This window comes from Balearica regulorum, chromosome 10, assembly GCF_011004875.1.
Source record: "Balearica regulorum gibbericeps isolate bBalReg1 chromosome 10, bBalReg1.pri, whole genome shotgun sequence".
NCBI classification, from domain to species: domain Eukaryota; kingdom Metazoa; phylum Chordata; class Aves; order Gruiformes; family Gruidae; genus Balearica; species Balearica regulorum.
The window spans coordinates 10,167,145-10,180,840 of NC_046193.1; the positions used below are offsets into that span (position 1 = coordinate 10,167,145).

Below are 13,696 nucleotides of genomic sequence, written 5' to 3' on the forward strand. Positions count from 1 at the left end.
ATGTCTGTATTGTAAAAGCAGTAAACTTTAAATCATTCTTACCTGAACTTCTATCTGTGTTGAAGCTGTTTGATCTAACAAAAAGACAAGACATAATGACTAGGTTGAGACAGAAACTTCTGACTACTAAATTTTACGTTAAGGATATATTATCAGTCTAACAAAATAGCAACACTGATAATTCACTCTCTAACCTCAAGCTATCACTCCTGCAGCATCTTGTGCTACTTTAAGTATCTTGATAACTATTTTTAGCGTTATATAGTACAGTCCCCACATCTGGATGCCTTCCTATCAGCAAAGGTATCATATTGTATCTGCAATCCACTACCCATTCAGAGATACTCTCTCCACAAGCAATAAGATGAAACTAGTGAAGAACTCAGTGACAAAGTACACAGAACATCTTTTTTAGAATATCAAGCAAGATAATGCTGTGAACATTTTTATGTCTGTGAATTTCCTCAGTTAAGCAGTGAAAAATCACTTTATACAGGGAATCCACCTCAGCAGAAGGTGAGTAGGTGAAAAGAGCAGAACTGCTTCCTACAGGGGCCAGCTGGTTGCATAAAACCAATTTTGTCGCATCTTGCTTTGCATTAGAAGTATTTATTATGCTAAGTCCCTGTGACATGTTCATTAATTTCAGCACTGTTCACCTAAATCAATTCTAAGCTATTGCCAAGAGCTATGAATTCTTCACACTGCATGCAGTCTTTCCAAAACTCATTTCCTAGCTTACCTTGATGAGGGCGAAAATTTTGGTACTTGCACCGTTTCATCTTTGTAAGTAAACGAAACCACAGCATAAGGACAAACATGTCTTGGCCTTCGCCTTATCTCATCAAAGCCATATTCATAAAAATAGTACTAGAAAAAGAAGTGAATGCAATGTTCAATTAAAAGTCTGGTAAACCATATTTTACAAATATACTAACAATCCATCACCTTCCTTCACTGAAAAGTGTACTCTGATTCACAGGAATAGCTTAAAAAATATACCTCATGAGTAGTTAATTTAAATAAAGAGTTTGTTTGAAACCGAATTATGCCAAACATTACATGGTATATAAGGCAAGTTATAAATTACTATAATAAATCACATTTACGTTCCTTTGACCAACAGCCTATTTCTTCAAAGCTTATACCTAAAATAAGGAAGCTTTTAAGTGCCATTCTCATATATACTTTATAACATTAAGGTCATTTTTTCACCTCCTTCTCCCTCCTTTATCAAACACTGACAGGATGGACACTACTTCATAAGTTAAACAAGAATGAAAGAATAATTTTGCAACATTTATTTGAAAGTATATTCTTGATGAGGTAAGGGACAATTAACAAAACCAAAAAAATGTCACCGAGGAAAGTAAATATTACTATGAGTTCTGGAGTCCATCCTTATTTCAGTCACAAAATTCTCATGTTAAAGAAAAATGTTAATTAGGCAAGTTTGTAATGAGAAATGAAACATACATTCATTTTCTAGCCATCTGATCCAGTGCCCAGCTCTGATTTAGAGAAGTCAAAAGAAGTTGTAATACTGAAGAGAATGCTTTCAAGTAAGTATCCTGCAATCTACGGACTTGATGGAATAATCTGACTGCAACAGATTACTGCAGTAACAGGGATGGAACAGCTGGAGGAACAGAGATGCCTGGAACTGATTCCATTCTCTCCTCCCTCACCATCTACAAACCTGAGAGTTTGGTAAGGGAAACAAAGGAGGGGAAAAAAGCAAGGGGGGGGGGGGGGGGAAGCTATTCTCTCCTAGCCAATGTTTTCCCCTTTAGGGGTCTCGCAATGCCCACTAGCCAGTTCTACTTTACACTTCAAACTCCACATTTTATCTCCTCTCCTCCCCAGCCTACATTCCAGTCCCCATATACATTCCTAGCTATTTCCTATTCCACCTACATCCTACTCTGAAGGAGATCCCCATCAGGTCCAGGTATATATAAGGGAACAACAGGAGGGGCTGACATGTAGTTCTGTAATTTCTAATACAGGCATCTGTGAGGTACTGCTAAGCACACCCCAGACTGCAGTTTTACAGGGCATGCTCGGTATTTGTTATATCTTCAGTGATTTTATCTCCATAATTTCAAAAGTTCTGTTCATAAAGTTCTCATATAACAAGAAGTTAATGCATGCTCAACTTTCCTCTACCTGCGTAAGCTCGTAGGCTCGATAAGCCAACAAGGAGGTGACTTTATTTGCATTCTTTGAAACATGACACTCATGCTTTGGTGTTGGATCTAACACACTCTTTACTGTTGATTCCATTGCTTTCATACCAATGTGGTCATATATGCTTTTCATTTTTCCCTGTAATAAAGCAGAAGAATTGCAACCATAAGCTTTTTCCTGAAAACTGGAGAATTGTTTCAAATACCAAAGTAAGAGCAGGGAAATGAAAACAGGCCATTAAAAAAGCCGTTTATAGAAGTACATTATTTTCATAACTTCCAAAGAAAACAAGACATTTTCACCTTTTATAAAAATTTATTATGCTTTATTTAAGCTCAGTGTCAACATTGGATTTTAAACCTGTTAGGGTTCTAGTTTCTCTATAAGCAGATAATTGTGTAAATGGAAGTTCAATAAATTAGGTTAAAACTATCTTTATTTTAACAGTAAGCAATATAATCCTTCAAGAATAAACAAGATAAAATTTACCTTTATTATTTTAAAAACAATCACATCTCCTGTTGCTCCACTTTCTAGAGGATTAGGCTGCAATAAATCAGCATACCTGGAGATATATACACCTGAGAAGAGTATAAAAAAACCCCACATATTATGCTGAATGTTATTAGAAGTTTAAGAAGCATTTCATGGGATTAAAGCTCAATGTATACCAAACAATAAACATACAACAATCTTTCTGCAATATAATCAGAGAAAGGTGTAAGGGCATGTTCACAATTTGCAACTTCAAGACAGCAGGATAACTGTTTACTTGCACCAACTGCAGTATGAAGCAGAGCAGGGACACTAGCTCAGTCTGAATGGAGCACACCCATATTACTGAAAGCATTGTGACCAAGAGGACAAGCCCTGCCCAAAGGCTATACAGATACTGCTTTCAGGTGGCTATTTAAACAGCTGACGTCCTTCTGTACAATGTCCCGTTGCACAATGTGGAGATAAGCAGTGAAGGTATGATTGAGAAATAAGGCAGGAAAACACTGGCATCCTCAGCAATCTTTCATCCTACACTGTTGACAAAAATTTACTGGTTTGGAATCATGAACTGACACTCAAATAGAAAGGTAAAATAATTTCTTCCTTTTCAACATTTCAACCATAATTTCATAGATTTGAGGCCTCAAACACACACTGTCACTTGTTGGTCTAGCTGACTACCTCAGATCAAATAAGTGTAAATTAAGTCAGGTACTCAGAAGAGCATCCATTTTGCTTAGGTTCCTCTCATTCCAACTCTGTATTTAACTGCTTGGATAAACTGGTCCAAAATCTTTATTGGCTGAAACAGTAAAAAGTTATATGCTCATATAGCTTTGTTTTCCCCACCCTTGATCTGTTCTGCTTTCAACACTCATATTGGAACCTCTGTATCATGTTACTCTTACAGAGGATGACAAAATTATTTCTCAATTTTCTATTTGAAAAGTTTTGCAAAAGGAACTTTGCATCCTGCACTTCTAAATCTCTTAACACCTCGTGGCTCTTCCAAGTCTTCAGTTTCTCTATGCTCTTCTTGGATTGGGGATTCCAGAACTTTAGTTCTATCTACTGATAGCTGAGCTACCATTTCTAATAGGTATTTCTGGCTGCATTTACATATATGTATGTATTAACACAGAGAGGCACACAGCCATAGATTACACTAGTTCTTTGGCCTCTGATTTATACTGGGAAGACACAATATATTGGTTTGACCTAAGCCAAAATGAGAATTAGGTCTTCCCTTTGTGAAAAGAATTCAAATGAACTAGTCAAAAACAGAGTTATGAAATAATGTTCTGATGTCAATCTACTTTGCTAAAAATACCTAGCTGTGATGTTCCTGCAGTAAATACAGAAAAAGGACTGAAAGTTTACACAACTCTATCACATTATCTACCAACTCATACTGAATAATACCAGCACATATAATCAAAAGATAGTTACCCATGGAAGGGCTGCCGAGAATTGTTATTTTGGAATGGCCCACCTGCAGCCCTTTCTCGCATATGCTTTGGACCTGAAGAGAACAGACATTTTTTTAAGCAAGTCTATCAAGAAAGCCAGAATATGAACAGAACAAACAGTAAGAAACAACAGTTACAGAATTTTGATTGAGCTGAAGAAACCCAAAAACAATCCGCCCCCCGCAAAGCCCTTGCAAACACCACCACCCAGAGGTAAGACTATTTGAATATTTGAATAAAGAAGACTATCTGAATTCCTACACAGACTGTTGAACTGTGCAAGTCAAACACTCAGTATGAAGCAGTTACACAGACTCACCAGTATCTTAAAAAAAACCCCAAACCCAAACAACTCTTAATTGAAAAAAGACGACAAAGCATTCTATATGCAGTTTTGGTTTCTTACCTGAGGTCGATCAACCATCAGAAATGCATAGGTTTCAGAAAGCTCTTTTTCTAGGCGACCATCAAATTTCAGCTCTCTGCGTTTTTCTGTGAACTATTATTTCAGAAAAGTTCTTAACACGTGTAGACACATTACTGCTGTCACATTCAAGTGTCAATGTTTTAAGGCCCTATCTATGTTAGCAGATCCAAGTGTACAAAAATAATCAAAAGATAATTCAAACGAGACTCTGGTATGCTAAAATTAAATTTCAAAAACACTGTACCCAGGGGAAATATCATTGGCTTAATCTGTCCAAAGATTTATTTCTTTGAAGGAAGAGACACTCTTCAAACAAACCTGTGCAGTAATGTTTTAGTGTTATATTTGTAGTATAACTATCTAGAAGCATCCAGCTTAATGCCTTCCACATCATCTTTGAAATTCCAGAAATAAGCCTTTTTCTCATCTTAGGAAACAGACCATTCTCTCTTACATTGTGCATGTACTTTTGCAGTTGCACCTCACTGCTACAGAGGTAGTTTTCATTGGTTGCAATACTCCTTAGCTATAACCATCAATCATAAATGTTATTGAAGCATTTCTTTTTTCTGCTATTGAGTCTACCTTACAGTTTCAAGATAATAATTACAGCAAAACAATTATACATTCTATTACTCTGTAAGTGAAGCTTTTTGGCACTGAAAATTTATTTCACAGTTATGAAAGCAAGCCAAGGCTGGATTTAAGAGACAACAGGTAAGGTACAGAAGTGCTTCATCCAAGCTGCTCCACTTACTAGCTCAAGTAATCAACTCTTTCAGGTACTTCTCAGAAAACAACAAAATTACAGAGACGATGTAATACACAGTACTAGAAAAATATTTCAATCTTAAGATTCACACGAAGCATCAAGCCTTTCCAATAAGACATTGTAACTCTTTCCAGCTTATTAAAAATACATAAAAATTAAGAAACTTTTTGAAAACTAAAAATGCACAGAGACAAGCGGTACCAAATATAAATTTTCCTTTTGTCTTTTTTGAGTATCTGGCAGGTAAGATTTTATAAACTCGACTGAAAAATAGCTGCTTATGTTTTGGGGCATGTGAATTTGCAAATAAATATCAAGCACATAAGTAGAAAATAATCTCCAGGTTTTTGCCTCTCAACTCAGAAAAAAATCCCGTTAATCCCGACTTGTACCTTATTCATAAAGAGAAGTCACAAATATACTCACTTCCTTTTCCAACAGTTCACTATGAACTAAGCTGGCTCTCTTGTAATTAAAATTGGATGCTGAACTTGGTTCCAGGTAAGATGAATGCAGAATCTTCACAACATCCTCAAATTCTCGAGAGCCTACAGCTACTGGCTGAAAGAGTGCTATAAAAGAGAAAAAATAATAAGCGCCAATACACATCCGAAAAAAATTCAAAATTTTCCAGTTCATTGCCAGTTTGTGCATAAAGACGAATGGTTCATAGTTCTATGTAGAATACAAACACCTACAATATTTGAAAAAGATGGAACTTACGGTAGAAAGTTAAAAGTTGCTTAGAATTATAGCATGTTAAAAAAAAAAAATCACATTTCTTTTTGCTTTTTTGGTATACTCTTGAACAACTAGTTCTCAGAAGTTAATAAGGGAAGCACCTCAAATCCCAATATAGGCTTTGAAAATGTATATGTATTCCAAAGCACTGTAATTAAACTCTTAGAATTTTAATTAAACTAATTAGCTCTTTTAATTAAGAACTAGGAACAAATTGTTCTAATAAAAACCTCAACAACAGTTTCATAGCTTAAGTCTCTCTCTAGAACCGTTACGGGGTTTTTTCTTTGTTTGCTTATGGTAATTAGGCTAAATATGAATAAATTCAATACTGTCTTAAGAAGTCCAATAAGCTATTATTAAAAAAAACACACTGCATGTGTTCATGCTTTATGATCTTATCCCTTACAATAACTGCTTTAAAAGAAAAGCCCTTCATCTGTTGTACAAATTGACCTGAGCAAATCTTTGCCTAAGTTCTTCACCCAAGCTTCTTTAGTTGTGTTTTGGTACTGACAGTGACAAACTCATCACAAGATCAAGGCGAGAGTGGGCCAGCAGCGAATCTGAGCGCAGATTTTGAGAGTAATGTCTAGGAAAATAATACTCCTGGGGGAACTGAACTAGCTCAGTAAAGCAAGTGGTTTTCTCCCTGGGGTAACTTTTAAAATACTCACAAAAAGTGCAGTATTTTTGTGGTATTGGCAAACTTCAGACAGAAAGGATTCCCAACAGATATTTCTGAGACTGCTTTTGCTTTTTTTGTAGGAGGGCCTATTTTTCTCCAGCAAAACAAACCCCCAAACCACCACCACCTAAAATCGCTAAAGTTACAATAGTTAGGAATGAATTACAATAGTACTAGTCTCACATAAAAGAAAGTCTACCATTATTCTAACAGCAAATTAAATTAATTACATCTTTACAGTATATCTCCAACTTCATGAAATAATATGGTAGCAGATTTAGATAGTAATCTTTTCCTCATTTGCAGGAAATATTTATTGCATTAGCCTCAATATAAAACAAATGTTCTAAATGAAAACTGAACTGTGTTATCTAGTAAAAGCTGCATTTACACACACACACTTTATAATGTAATACCACATCTGCAAACTAAAGCAATGATTCCAACATCAACAACAATGAGTAAGTGATTTTTTAAGAGTGGAAGTTATGAAAGTGATTAAGAAACTGTTGTTATATAACCTCCTTTTAAGTAACAACGCCTTCATTCTTGAAAGGCTGACAGCAACATGGGAGGAAAGACAATTGGAAGTGAATGAAATTCTCAACTTAGTTTTACTAAGACTGAATGTGCTTGTACTGAAGGGAGAAACTTACTAATAAAATATAAAACAAGCCTAGGAGAGATAAACACACACTGGAAAAGCACCTGTCCCATCCCATCCCCAAACACCTCCGATCTTTCTGACAAGGAGTTATTAAACCCTAGTGTTGTAGTGCATGAGTTTCAGGTATTGACTGCTCCTCTTCAGAACATTACCAGCTACTTGTCCAAATTTCCCTGTTTCCTTAACAGTCACTACTGCACCTCACCCATTCTCCCTCCTTCCGCCTAGAAACGCATGCTCAGTCAAGTCCAGCTTACTTCTTCCGTCTTGAGTCCAGGCAAGTTGAAAACTCCACAGGACTAGCTATGAAGTGACCACAAACTATGCACAATGTCTTGCCTACTTCTCAGATGCAAATCTAGGACCAGGCATATTATTACATCAATTAAGATCCTGTCATTCATTCAAACATTGTCAACTACATTCCCACTTGTGTTTAAACATTTCCTACTTTGTGAAACGTTCTGATGAGCGAGCTGAGACAGAGCTGCTCAAGAACAGCAGGTCTCCCTATTCTTTAGGTAGGGAGAACCTACAGAAAGTACTTTACAATTAGCTCTCAGCAGATTTAGAGAAGAGCTCTACCTAATGCTTTAAATTATGGAATACAGCAAATGAGAGATTTTTTTTAAAAGATTGTTGAGATTTTTTCCTTCAATTTCTTAGCAGAGGACTGAAAGTACATTTTGCTACTACTGTTACTTATTATTCAATAATGTATATACTTTCTTGTACTTCACCAAACATACACCCCAAACATCATCTAAGTTCACCAGAGATACTGCTGAAGCTAGAAGCACTGTTGCTACCTTTGTATAAGTACTTGGCCACAAAAGTCACTTCTGAGATTGCAATTTTTCAGTTTGAGAACATCCATAACATTAAAACAAGACTGATTCTACCTAACTGATCTACCTAGTCCAAGAACAAGACCTTACATCTTCCTTTTAGTAGGAAAATACTTAATAATCCAAAAACTTCATGGTAAATAAATTTCTATTCCTTTGATGTGCACTGCCCACTCAATAGACAGTGAAGAACACATATAATCTTGCCTTAGTTTACTTCATGCATAAATTAAGAGCGATTGGCTTCATGATCAGCTGTCATCCATTGACTGAGAAAAAGGAACGAGAGTGAAATTTGTTGAATGTATAATCCTAACACATTATTTATGTTTTGAAAAGTACTTATAAACACAAAATTTTATCCTGTCTGTCCAACATCTTTTCATATACAGTAGTGGCAGACAATCCATTTAGTCTGAGAACTACACAGCACCCACTAAGCATTTATTATTCAGGGCAGCCTGCTAATTTTTTTATCTATTGATTTCCATTTTTGAGTTGCCAAATGACGGAGGGAGCAAGGAAAAAAAAGTCACTTAGTTTTGAATTTCAGGTAAATTACCATGTGCAACAGTCAAATAATTTAAGTGTGTAGCATCAGCTTTTTTCCCCTTGTTCAAGGATGACTCTTCAAACACACTAATCATATGCTTCACGACAGGCGCTAATCCACTTTTGCAGATATTCCAGAACTTGAGGCACTTCAGTCTTCAGGCTCTTTCTAAAAACCTGAAACATTACCTACTGAGTTAACTAACAATGCAAGACTTTTCAATTTGCCATCTAAGCACTGGTGCTGCTATCTTGTGTTAAGGTCACTATAGAAGGGCCTGTACCTCACTTAACAAAGGAATTCAGAAGCAAGAAAAAAAACCTGAAAAGCACTAAACTAGACCTTCTATAGCAGTCACCAAATCCTATGTTCACAGGCAAAGGATGAGATTGTTAAGCTTATCTCCAGTCCTACCTCATTTCACAGACCAGCAGTGTGTGCATATGTATTTTTCAGGCTCACTAGACAAACCTGATGTGGGTGTGCTGCAGCTTTATTGGACCCGTATAAACGAAACTGTCATTTGTGTAAGGACTAACTTGCAGTATAACAAGTCAATTATTGTGGTTTCTGCTGGCTTGTTTTACAGAAGTAAAAATAAGTAAATAAATACTGGTTTTGTTTAGTTTCTACCCAGTATACTGGAACATATGTATTTTTAGGTGGAAACTAAGATTAGCTAATATAATATCTCTAGGAACAGACATTAGACTGGATGGTCAGATCCATGTAATTCCTCATGGGCTTTAAGTTTCTCTTTTACAGCTGTCTGATGCTTCAACTTGAGAAAACTGAGACTGAAGTTAGCTGGTTTGGATTAGTTTGGGTTTTTTTCTTTTGTTCTTAAGTCAGAATGTGAAGAAGTGGAAGACAAGAAACATTATCTTCAAAGGATCCTGATCTAACTTCCAAATGAAGTAAATTGTTTCATTATCAGATAAGTTGGCAGAATGCTAGCACTCTTCACAAACAAGCACTCCTGCTACAAAAGCTCTATCAAGAAGCATAATTTTCTGTAAGTCTTCAGTTTTTAAGACTAAGACCAAAAACCTGTGGTGCTAATGAACCATAACTTGTTACTTATGTGATTTTTTTTTCAGCCCAAAATGTCTTCTGCTCTCAAAAGATCTAAGTGTTTGCCAAGTTCAAGGATTGCTTAATAAAATCCCCATGTAGAAATAGCAAATAGCAAACGGCCGATACGCATCTCTACCAAAGACATGGAAAATAAGACGACAAAAGACAAGGCAAAACGAAACATCAAATACTATTAAGTAGAAAAGGGACAATGTAGACCTCCAAACAAGTATTGCTAAGACTTCCGTGGACAAAAGCAAGACCTTTATCCCCCAGCCAGCCTGAGAAACAGCAGTCGTTCGTTAATCTGGTAGACTACAGAAATAAATGTCAAACCTTTACCAACAAGCAACCCCTTAAGTCACTGGTGCTATTTAAGCATTCTTTGGAATAGCCTTTTGGTATGAGGACCACTCACAGAGTTCAGTAAGTCAAAAAATGCCCTTTCAGTGCTTTATCTGGAAAATTTGTTTTCCTCATCCTATTATACAAGGATCTTTGAAGTTTCAGGTGGACTTGGACATCTGAAGATCTGGCAATCAAATTAGAAGAGGCCGTAACTGGCTAAAGTAGTAAGATTTTTTTAAAAAAAAAAAAAAAAAAAGATCAGCTGGTCAAGAGAGCATACACCATTACTAAACTGTATGTACCAAGAAAATAGAAGCTTTCAAAACAGTTTTAATTAGGAAAACAAATGCACGCACACACTAAAAGAAATAAATCCCACAAGCCAAACTTTTTTTTTTTTTTACAGTTTGGTTTCCTGAATTCTTCTGCTAGGAAAAAAAAAAAGGAAGTCGGAAGAAAGATTCTCTGTGACAACTAACCACAGTTAGTTTCAAGAAGTATGTTTCCTCCAGACGCATTTCTCCATATTAACAAGGTTCTTTCTGCTGACTTTCAGTCCCTTATTAGTCTTCAAATGGAGGTGGAGGTAAATTCCAGAAAGGCTAAATAAGTAGCTAAAATCTTCAGTTTTGTAGGCTTTTTCTCCCTTACACTTTTGTTTTGCAGATTCAATTTTTTAATTGCTCCACAGTATAAAATTGTTCCCAGAACACATTTTTGGTGCTAAAAAACCCGAAAACAAACCTCCAAAAAACCACCCAAACCCCACCCAAATACCAATTTTATAGTTTGTACAAGACAGATTGGTCTTTGTACTCAAGACAGCAGGTGTCTCTCAGAGTGGTATGTCCAGGAATAAAATGGAGATTTAAAGAGCAAAACAAGGACAATTCCAACGCAAGGAAGGATGGAGGAAACTTCCATGTGTATTGTTTCATGTTAGAATTTAGAATCTAGTCAAAAGAGCTCTTCTGAGAGGGACAGATAGTATTTTAATTATTTTGTAATTTAATGAGAGGTATTTGAGCTGGTACTAAGCATGTTGTAAGCATATGCCACTACAGTGTCAGACGATCAATGCGCAGCTAATCTTCTGGTTTAGTTCCAGAACTGATTTAATTGCATCGTTTCTCAAATGCCAATACCAATTCCAATGGCAATTTGGTTGTCCTCAAAGATCACGTTGGCAGTTTTTATGCTAGCTCACTTTGGCTGGTCTTGCCTATGGCATGCTCTCTCACAGCACTTTGCGTTACGGTATCGCATGGTGTAAGACCAGCGATGATAAGCAACTACAAGACGGCAAAACAACATGGACAGAACGGAGAAAAGTCTGTTTTGAGAATTTTGGAAACGGTAAGTCGCCAGTATGATTAAAGTGTCCAAGAAGCTTTCTGTAAGCTGAAAGGGAAAGAAAAAAAACCAAGTACACTAAAAAGTAAGCCCTTAAGAATGGGTCAAATGACCTTGACATTAGTACGTGAATTTTAGAAATAGGGCAAGAATGGCTTCCCCTTCTACCCTAGAAGCCACAGAAGCCTGATGTTTGAACTGTATATTCTAAAGCGTTTTACACACCATAGGAGATGGTTCTGCACAGGCAAATGAAGAGATGACCCAGAAAGGTATTTCGCAGGTTTCCATTCACATTGGAACCAAACGCTAGAGAAACTTCAAATGTCTGTGGTTAAGTAGTAAAGATTTCTGAGATACATTTAAAGGCATTCAAAAGTAACCACACTTGGGTCAGCCATATGGAAGTGCAAGAAGCACCATTTATCCAGACATTTTTCTGTCAGAAGATTAAGAGACTGGTGGTTTTTCTCCCTCCAAATCAACTTGGTCTTTTTTACAATGACTCTCTGCCAGACTTGCATCCCCCGTCAGGGGTGGCAATGGAAAAGAAAGGGGAAAAAAATGCAAAAAGGGACATTACTGCCAAAAATGGAAGGAGGGAAAAGGGAAACACTGGATAATGAAATAAACCTACCTTCATCTCTTCCTTACAGAAGAAAGCATTTCAAGAAGTTAGATGTTAGACTCTTCTCTGAGGAACTAGAAGCCTATGGAAATGGGTATTATTGTGATACATGCTAAGTTAACGACCTCATGCTGCAAAAGGTCAAGAACCAAAGTAAGTTTCAGGGAGGAAATAAGACATGTCTTCAACGCCACGTAATAAAATCAAAGATAAGCAGAAGCCAATGGAGTCTCATGAAAAGCAAGAAATTCCAGAGGCTTTCAAAGAAAGAGTTACTTGAAAACCAAAAAAAAACCCCAAGCCCTGGACACCTGGAAGAGGAACGCTTCCAAGGCAAGGCATGTGAACGTGGGATGCTCACTTCCTCCCTGCAAAGTAAGGAACTTTCACTAGATAAGAAGTCTTCTGCGTATCATCAGTGAAGGATAACTCTGCACAGTGTTTGCTACTCTACCCTAAACAGGATTACACCTCTCTCCTGCAGCAAGGAGGTCAGGCGGAAGAGAAAAGCAAACCATCTTCTCTGCATGTCCGTGTCCCAGAGAACCATCTTCTCTGCATGCGACTGCATCTCCAGAAGCAGAACCAGGATCAACACTCAAGCCCACCCTGATTGTATCCAGCTTTTCCATCCTTTTAAAGCAACAGTCTGAAATTCAAGCCGAGTTTTGGGTTTTTTTCCTGCTCCTTGTGACAAAATAAAAACGAAAAAGAGGGAGGGGTAGGGAGAGGAAAAAATGTAAAAGCCTGACACTAAAAATCTTATCCCCAGCAGCCTTGCTAGTCCGAGCCATGCCACAGCCTCCACACCCGCAGGATTTTGCATGCAGTTGTGTGAGGTGCATAAAGAGCCTGCCTAATGAATAAGATGAAGAGGGGATTGAGGGAAAGAAGGGAGGAAAAGGGAAGGAACAACCTTTCTTTTCTCTGCTCTTCCTGGGGATCTGAAAGTTCCTCCTAACAGGCAGGTCTTCTGGGGGCTTAGGGAGAGGGGGAGGCCCCCCCGACACACCGCTGGGCGGCTGCTGCTGCTGTTGTTGTTCATTTGCCGTTGAGATGCTGCTCCTGCGCTGGCTGCTGCTAGTGATGCTGAGGTTTGGGGGGACCTTGTCCTCTGCAGCAACAGCAGCCACCAGCAGCGCCTCCTCAGTGCTACTGCTCTCAGAGCGTCCGCCATTTTGTGTGGTGTCCTCAGCGGCTCCTGCTCTATTACTCTCCACCCCGAGAAGGCCCGCGCTGGTCCTCTCCGTCCGCTGATGCTGCTCAGACTCCATCTCGCCACCACTGGGGATCACGGCATCCGCCCTTCGCTCCTATCGCCGAGAAGCGAGCGCGATAGCCCGCGCCTTCTCTTCCTGCCCCACCACACTACCCCTTCTCCAGCGCCATGCACCGCCCGCTGCCGCTATTGCTCCCCCTCCGTCCGCTCGCTTTATG

General features: G+C 38.0%; 1 protein-coding gene across 6 annotated transcripts in view; it reads right to left on the reverse strand.

The window, feature by feature from the left end:
* Positions 1 to 13,696, reverse strand: part of TASOR (transcription activation suppressor) — a 32,071-nt gene extending 18,375 nt beyond the window's left edge. For all 6 annotated transcript variants that reach the window (XR_012837021.1, XM_075762010.1, XM_075762012.1 and 3 more), the window contains exons 1-8: positions 13,176 to 13,696; positions 5,783 to 5,928; positions 4,564 to 4,656; positions 4,138 to 4,210; positions 2,680 to 2,771; positions 2,170 to 2,328; positions 743 to 870; positions 43 to 74 (exon numbers count right to left, since the gene is read on the reverse strand). Coding sequence is in view for 5 of the 6 variants with exons in the window: in XM_075762010.1 (XP_075618125.1) it covers positions 43 to 74; positions 743 to 870; positions 2,170 to 2,328; positions 2,680 to 2,771; positions 4,138 to 4,210; positions 4,564 to 4,656; positions 5,783 to 5,928; positions 13,176 to 13,533 (1,081 nt within the window). In the remaining variant the exon portion in view is untranslated. The remainder of the gene's footprint in view (positions 1 to 42; positions 75 to 742; positions 871 to 2,169; positions 2,329 to 2,679; positions 2,772 to 4,137; positions 4,211 to 4,563; positions 4,657 to 5,782; positions 5,929 to 13,175) is intronic.